At 40.4% G+C, this 8,319-nt stretch overlaps 1 protein-coding gene across 1 annotated transcript; it reads right to left on the bottom strand.

Annotated features, from left to right (window-relative positions):
• Positions 1–3,901, bottom strand: LOC118650684 (olfactory receptor 10AD1). Its single transcript, XM_036299012.1, is given in 5 exon segments — positions 1–237; positions 239–394; positions 397–807; positions 809–923; positions 3,897–3,901. Coding segments are annotated over 5 exon segments (924 nt in total).
• Between the last annotated feature and the right edge of the window lie 4,418 nt (positions 3,902–8,319).

Raw genomic sequence — 8,319 nt, 5'->3', positions numbered from 1 at the left:
CTAGACAGACTCTGCCTGGGTCAGGCTGGTCCTCCCAAAGGCCCTCACCATGGCCCCCTTCTTTTCCTTGTTTCAAAAATCATAGATGATGGGGTTGCACATGGGGGTTGTGATGGTGTAGAGGAGGGAGAAAAACTTGTCTTTGTCAAGGTTGTGTGTGCGGTGGGGTTTCATGTAAGAGAACATGGCCAAGGTGTAGAAAAAGATGACCACAGTTAGATGGGAGGTGCAAGTAAAAGAAGGTCTTCCCCTGACCTAAGGAGGAGGCTCTGCCAAGGATGGAGGTCAGGATGCGGGCATAGGAGATGACAGTGAGCGCCACTGGGCTGCACAGCACCATGATGGCATAGGCAAAGATCATCTTCAGATTAAACAGAGGGATCTCCACAAGAAAAGGTTTTTTATGTAGTTGTCTCTACAAAATGGGCCATGAAATGTCATATAATCAAGCAGTATACCATTGATCAGCCCAAAGAACCAGGCAGTACTCACCAGTTTCACGCAGACCTGCTAGCTCATGATCTGGGCATAACTAAGTGCATAGCAGATAGCAACATAACAATCATAGGTCATAACAGCCAAGAGGATGCCCTCAGCTACACCCACACCAATAACCAGATACATTTGGGTCAAGTAAGTGGCAAAGGAGAGAGTATGATTCTTGACCACCAGGTGGACCAGCATCTGTGGTGTGGGGGTGGTGATGAAGCAGGAAGGATAGGTGGCCAAGGAAGATATACTTGGGGCTAAGACAGGGTCTGTCCAGGCCATGAAAATGATGAGGCCCTTCATGGCCATGGCCAGGCTTGTAGAGGACTAGAAAGAGGGCAATGAGCAAATCCTGAATGGAAAGGGAGCTCTGCTCAAAGCCCACTAGGATAAACTCTGTCACTGTGCTTCGTTCCTTAGTTCCACCATCGGGCCTGCTTGAGGAGGGAGGACAGGAAACTTACAGGTGAGAAAGCTGTGTATAAGTGCTACCTACTTGTATAAAAACAGATTGGGGGCAAAGGAATGAAAAGGACAGGAATTTCAGTAAACTCCCACATGAGTCAGCAGTGTTGTGGGCACTGAAAATGTCAGGCTATTATAGTCTGCAGTAATGGAACAATATTATGAACTATGGGAGGTTCTATTGTACTTTTGATTAGGCTGTATATGAAATATTGTATCCAGTCTGGGAGCTCTATTTTAAATGATTATCCATGAAAGGGATTATGTTCAGAGACAAACAAGATAGTGAAGGATCTAGGAACCATGTGACAAATTTTGAAGGAAACTTTAAAGGGAAGTTTCAGAGAGAATCCTAGAGGTCCCTTTAAATGTTAATAGGTTTTCTATCTAGAAGAGAGAATTACTTTTGCCATGTAATCTCAATGAGTAGAACTTAAACCCGAGAGTGGAAATATCAGAGAGAAAAATGACAGGTATTTCTAATTATAAGTTTTCTTTGTTCTGTTAACTATGAAAGTAATACCTGCTCATTATAGAACATCTGGAAAATACCAAAAAGCAAAAGCAAAAATAAATAAGTATAAAGAATCACCCAGAGAGAAACCATGTCAATATTTTAGTTCATATATTTTTAGTAATTATTTTTCTATGTTTAAGACCAACACAAGGCCTGAACAGAATCTGCCACAGGAAATTAAATGTTGGGGAGAAGTGTATCTTCAGGAAGAAATTCGGCAATTACAGCTGATTCCAGGTTAGGGAGTCTGCTACAAGTCCGACAGTGAGAAAGTAAAAAGGATAAAAATTCATTTCTTATTTGAAGGGAGAACTGAGAACAATTGCATTCCACCCCACTTTACAGCCCCAAATAGTTTATTCATTTACTAACTGAGTACCTACTATGATCCATGTATTGTGCTGGGGGCCAAGAATATAAAGTCATTCATAAGAACTTCTTCCATGATCTCATGGGGATCATACTACACTGAGTGGCCAGATTATTATGACCACCTGACATTAATAGGGAAATTAGCTATAGTTTCGCGCTGAAGTTGCTAGAGGGCCAGACCATTATAAATAGGGAAGCAGGTTGTTTACCACAACAGCAGAAGTGATTTTTTTTTTCTGAAGATATGGGTAAACAACTTGATTTAACAGCCTTTGAACGTGGGATATATATATATATATATATATATATATATATATACACACACATATATACTGAGTGGCCAGATTATTATGACCACCCCATCAGTACTTCGTTGGGCCACCTTTTGCCTTCAATACTGCGGCGATTCTTCTTGGCATTGACCCCACGAGATGTTGAAAGGTGATATGAGGAATCTGACACCATGCCTGATGAATAGCACTGTCCAGTTCTGTGAGATTTGATGGTTGTGGAACCAACTGCCTGATGGCTCTTTTAACTTCATCCCACAAACGTTCAATTGGATTGAGATCTGGTGATTGTGGGGGCCACCTAAACAAGGTAAAGTCTCCCTCATGTTCTTGAAACCACTCCTGCACAATACGAGCACCGTGGCATGGCGCATTGTCTTGTTGGAAGAAGCCATCTCCATTGGGATACGCCATCAACATGATAGGATGAACTTGATCAGCAACGATCCTTAGGTATGTTGTGCTATTCAGACGTTGTTCCACACGAATTAAAGGGCCCAAATCATGCCAGGAAAACATGCCCCAAACCATAACACTGCCCCCACCAGCTTGAAGGGTTGTACTCATGCATGTGGGGTGCATGCTTTCATGCTGTTTTCACCAAATTCTCACTCTGCCATCTGCATGATGCAACTGGAAACGCGATTCATCGGACCACATGACTTTTTTCCAATGCTCAACTGTCCAATCTTTGTGTTCCTGTGCAAATTGGAGACGTTTTATCTTGGTAACTGCAGACAGCAAAGGTGTTCGAACAGGCCTTCAGCTTCCATATCCCATTTGATACAGTGTATGGCTAATTTGCCTACAAACATCAGGTGGTCTTAATAATCTGGCCACTCAGTGTATATCCCAAGTCATTAGGTCAGAGGGATAAGTAACAATATAGAGAATTCTTATACAGTGGGGCCTTGACTTACGAGTTTAATTCGTTCCGAGATTGAGCTCAAATTACTCTATCAACTCAATGCAAAAAATCAGCCGAGAGACAGCTGGTATCTCAAAAAACTCGTTAGTCAGGACACTCGTAAGTCAAGGCCCCACTGTACTATACTAGAGGCCCAGTGCATGAAATTGTGCACTTTGAAAGGAACTGTGGGCCACGAGGCTGCAATAGGTACAGGGGTGGGTCTCGGCCTATCCTCCGCACCCCTCCTGGGCCCCTCCCACTGCGGCCAGCCCCCAGTCCTCTGTCTGCTGGCAGCCCCTCTACCGCTGCTGCTGCTGCTGGTGCTCCCACACGCTGACGGTGCTGGCCCCATTCGCACCTGCTGACAGCGTGGAGCAACTGGGGCCGGTGTCAGGAGCGGGTGCAAGTGAGGCGGGCACTGTCAGCAGATGCAAGCAGCGGCTGCTGCCCCAATCAGCCCTCAGGAGCTGGGGGAGGTGGAAAAGCCCTGAGGGGCGATCAGGGCCGGCAGCTGCCACTTGCACTCACTGACAGCGCCGAGTGATCGGGACCAACGCCAGGTGCCGGCAGTGGGAGCAAGCAACGACTCCAGTGCTGGCAGCAGGTGCAAGTGGGGTCGGCGTTGGCAGCAGGTATGAGCACCAGGCGGGACCAGGGTGCATGAGAGCAAAGAATTTTCAGTAACCACCAGAGGCTCGCTCCAATGACAGTGACCGGTGCCCTACCTTGGTCTGGCACCCCCACTCACCCAGTCCACCATCCCGCTACAGCCAATGCCCACCATGTTCTGTGCTATGCTGACTGCTGCTGACGCCCTCAATGTTCCACACACGCCCCCTGGTGGTCAACGCACGTCATAGCGACTGGTTGTTCAATTGTCGGTAGTTCCACCATTTGGTCTATTTGCATATTAGCCTTTTATTATATAGGATGGATAATATTAACAAGAAAGTACACATTTCAGTAAACTCCCACATGAGTAAGCACTGTTGTGGGCAGATATATTTCAAACTCTATTACCGCCATAGAGGGAATGTACCCTTTTGAAGGGTCATGAAATATTTGCAAAATACTGTTGATAGATTAGAGTGTTGACATAAAGAAAACTTAAATGAATTCCAAAAAGCCAAGCAGTGCAGACTATATTCACCACACTTATAGGCATTAAAGTGCTTAAATTTCTGTATACAGAAAATTTCTTAAAAGTATGCTTATTTTCTCCCCTTGAGGTATGAGAAAAAGAGTATCGGGGTCAGTTTGTGTATGGAATTTTTCTTAGGAATATTATTTATCATCACATTGTATACTTTAAATATCTTACAATGTTGTCAATTATACCCCAATAAAGCTGTGGGGGAAAGTCTGTCACATCCAAGTGGAAAAAATATTGTTTTGTTTTTTACTTCAAGAAAAAATGTAGACTCTCACTGAATATTTTAAATTTAGAATGTGTTGTTTTGATAAACTGTAGATAATATTTTCTGGTCAGCAGAGCCACTAGGAGTGTCATGTAGTTTGTGCACTGCACAAAGACTCCTGAAGGGAGAGTGAATGCTGAGATCCAGCCTGTGCTCAATCTACCAAGCTGTGCACCTTACCTTGGTGAGGGGCTGTGTAAATTCAGTGGAAGTGGTGATTTTTCTAATCATTCCCTGAGAGAGAGTAACTTTTTGTAATTAGCCCATATGTCTTAGGGAAGCCCTGCTGGTCAGGAAGATCTGGCCATGTGAATATTTCAATTTCAGCACTTAAAATTTTTGTCTCATAGGATTGATGAAGCCCTAATTAGATAATAAGAAATATGTTTATGTTCCTCTAAGTGGGTTAGGAATAAAAAAGTAATAGTTATTTTTTCCTAATGCAGTGGTACTCAAAGTGTGGTCCACAGACCAGCAATAGCCATGTCACCTGGCAACTTGATAGAAACACAAATCGTTGGGCTTTATCCTAAATCTACGGAATCATAAACTCTGGGGCTGGGGCCCAGCAATCCCACCATGTTTCTGATGCACATTAATTGTTGAAAACTATGGCCCTCAAGGCAAATATAGCCCATTGACTATTTTAATGAAGTTTAATTGGAACATAGTCACACCCATTTGCTTGTGTATTGTCTGTTTGCTTTCCCACTTCAACAGCAGAGCTAAGTAGTTGTCACAAGGACTACATAGCCTGCAAATATTGTTTTCAGATTTAGCAAATAAAAATATAACATGCCCATTTAAATGTTATTTGCAAACAATGAATACTTTTTTATTATAAATATGTTCCATGCAATATTAGTAACCCAACACACAAAGCCTAAAATATTTACCAACTTGGCCTTTTACAGAAAAAGTTTGCTGACTTTTGTTTAATGTAACGATCTTAGAGTGGACTTGCTTCTGTCAGAAGCATGTAAGGAAGCAATGAAAAGAGCTTTAGTCCTGATCACACACCTGGGATTCTGGTGCACTGAGTCCCAAGCATTTCCTTTCCAAGAAGACAGCTCAAACTAAAAGATCAGTCTGCCTGGGGTGGAATGACAGTGCCACATATTTTCCTGTTTATTATATTGAATATATCAGTTGTGTTTCCTTTTAAAAGTGCCTGGTGTTACACATATTCAATTAAGATCAAGCAGATGTTTTAAAAGAATTATCCCACTAATACAGAAGCAATTCTGTGACAACAATAAAACTAGTCATCATTATAAAAATAACCTTATCTACTTGAAAATCAGTATAACAAAAAGCTCTCTGAAAATAACTGTTCAATCAAAAAGGAAACTAAAATTGCAATTACAGACTTTCTAAGTAAGATAGGGATGGGAAACCTTTTCCTGCCAAAGGTCATTTGGATATTTATAACAGCATTCACTAGCCATACATAATTATCGACTTAAAAATTAGCCTACTATAAGGCTCCTCCCTGGCCCGGGCCCTGGTCAGGGCATGTGCAGGGGGCAACCAATCAATGTGTTTCTCTCATATCAATGTTTCTCTCTCTTTCCCCCTCTCACTCTCTCTAAAAATCAATGGAAAAATATCCTCAGGTGAGGATCAACAACAACAAAATTATCCTGCTATATTTGGTCAAATATTTAATTAACTCACCCCTAATGCCTTGGTAGGACCAGACCATATGATTTCTTGGGCCTTAAATCCCCACAGGCCGGACATTCCCCACCCCTGATCTAAGAAAACTGGTAATAAAAGTAGTATATACTAATAAATACTACACACAGATATTTGTTAAAAGAAAAGTTAATAGCCTAAAATACTTTTATTATTTAACAAAAAGGAATAGTAATAAATGAAATAAATAAAAATGAAATAAATCAAGAGGTTAGAAGATAAACAAAATTAACTTAAGGAAGACCAGACAGGGAAAATATGTAAATAGGAGAAATTATTAAATATATAAATAGGAGAAATTGTTAAATACAGAACCAGAAAAAGAGTAGAGTTAATAAATAAAGCCAAGAATTGGCCCTTTGAAAAAGCCAATAAAATAAACTATTTATCTAATAACAACAATAACAGGTGGGGGACTGGGTCGACATGGCTCAGTGTTCGAGCATCAACCTATGAACCAGGAGGTCATGGTTCAATTCCAGGTCAGGGTACATGCCTGGGTTGCAGGCTTGGTCCCCAGCATGGGGCATGCAGGAGGCAGCCGATCAATGATTCTCTCTCATCATTGATGTTTCTATCTCTCTCTCCCTCTCCCTTCCTCTCTGAAATCAATAAAAACATATTTAATAAATAAATGAATAACAGGTGGGGGAAGAAATTTCTAATGTACACATTAGAAATAAAAAAGTGTGTGCCCAGCTAGTGTGGCTCAGTGGTTGAGCATCGGCCCATGAACCAGGAAGTGATGGTTCAATTCCCCGTCAGGGCACATGCTTCAGTTTCGAGGTTCATCCCCAGTAGGGGACATGCAGGAGGCAGCCAATCAATGATTCTCTCTCATCATTGATGTTTCTACCTCTCTCTCCCTCTTCCTTCCTCTCTCTAAAATCAATTAAAAAAACAAATTTTAAAAAGTGTAAACCTTAGTGTCAATTGACAGATGATTGGATAATTACAGATGATTACACATACAATGGAATGCTACTCAGCCATAAAAAAGACAAAATATTGTCATTTGTAATAACATGGATGGACCTTGAAACCATTATGCTAAGTGAAATAAGTCAGATGGAAAGGACAGAAATTGTATGATTTCACACATATGTGGAATAGAAAACAAAAATGAGCAAACTAACAACAAACAAAAACAAACTCAGAGATACAGATGACAGATTAGTGGTTACCAAAAGTGAAAATGGTCAGGGGGCAGGGGGAAGTGGGTAAAGAGGATCAAATACATGGTAACGGAAGGAAACTAAACTTCTATACACAAGAGAGTATACAGATGTTGTAGACCTGAAAATTATATAATGCTATTAACTTATGTTACCCCAATAAATTCAATAAAAAGAACAAATAAAAAAAGTGAAATAATCACAGCCACAAAGAAAATAAAAATAATTATGCAACAGTCCTCTGCAAAACCCCATGACAATCAATTTGAAAGTCTAGAAGTAAAGATAACTTTCTAGGTAGATCAAAATCACTAAAATTCATTAAAGAAAATGTAGAAACCAAATTAAACTAATATCCTGAGAGAAATGAAAGAAATGCAGTTCTGAACCTTGGCTTCATACTATAGTCACTTGAAGAATTTTAAAACATTTCCATGCCCAGACTGCCTACAAGACTAATCAAAACAGAATGTATTCAGAGAGACTCAGGCATCAGTAGTTTAAAAATCTCCCCAGATGATCCCAATGCACAGCCAAGTTTGAGAACTATCAAACTGGAGAAAGTTGACAAAGAGCTCCAGGCCCTGATAGTTTCATGAGTTCTTTCTAATTTTGTAGCAATGAGATATTTTTGAAGGCTACTGAAACTATTTATAAGAACAGAAAAAAATAAGTTTCCTGACTACAAAGTCATCAAACCATTGGTACCAAAACCTGAAAAAGTATACAAATGAAAAGTGTAACCAAGATAATTATTAATAATTAATAATGAAATAGGCAAAATAAATTATAAGCAAATGGAATCCTTCCAGAATTCAAAGAATAGTGCGAGATGACCAAGTGAAATTCATTTCAGGAACTTAAGGTTTTTCTTAAATTAGGAATCCTACTAATATAACTCACCATATTAATATGTCAAAGATGAAAAACATCTACTCAATGAGCTGTTAAGGCATTTGATAAAACTCAACAGTGATATCTGATT

Source organism: Myotis myotis, unplaced genomic scaffold, assembly GCF_014108235.1.
Source record: "Myotis myotis isolate mMyoMyo1 unplaced genomic scaffold, mMyoMyo1.p scaffold_m19_p_3, whole genome shotgun sequence".
Taxonomy (NCBI): Eukaryota; Metazoa; Chordata; class Mammalia; order Chiroptera; family Vespertilionidae; genus Myotis; species Myotis myotis.
The sequence above is the reverse complement of the archived record's forward strand: the minus strand, read 5'-3'. Positions and strand labels throughout refer to the sequence as shown.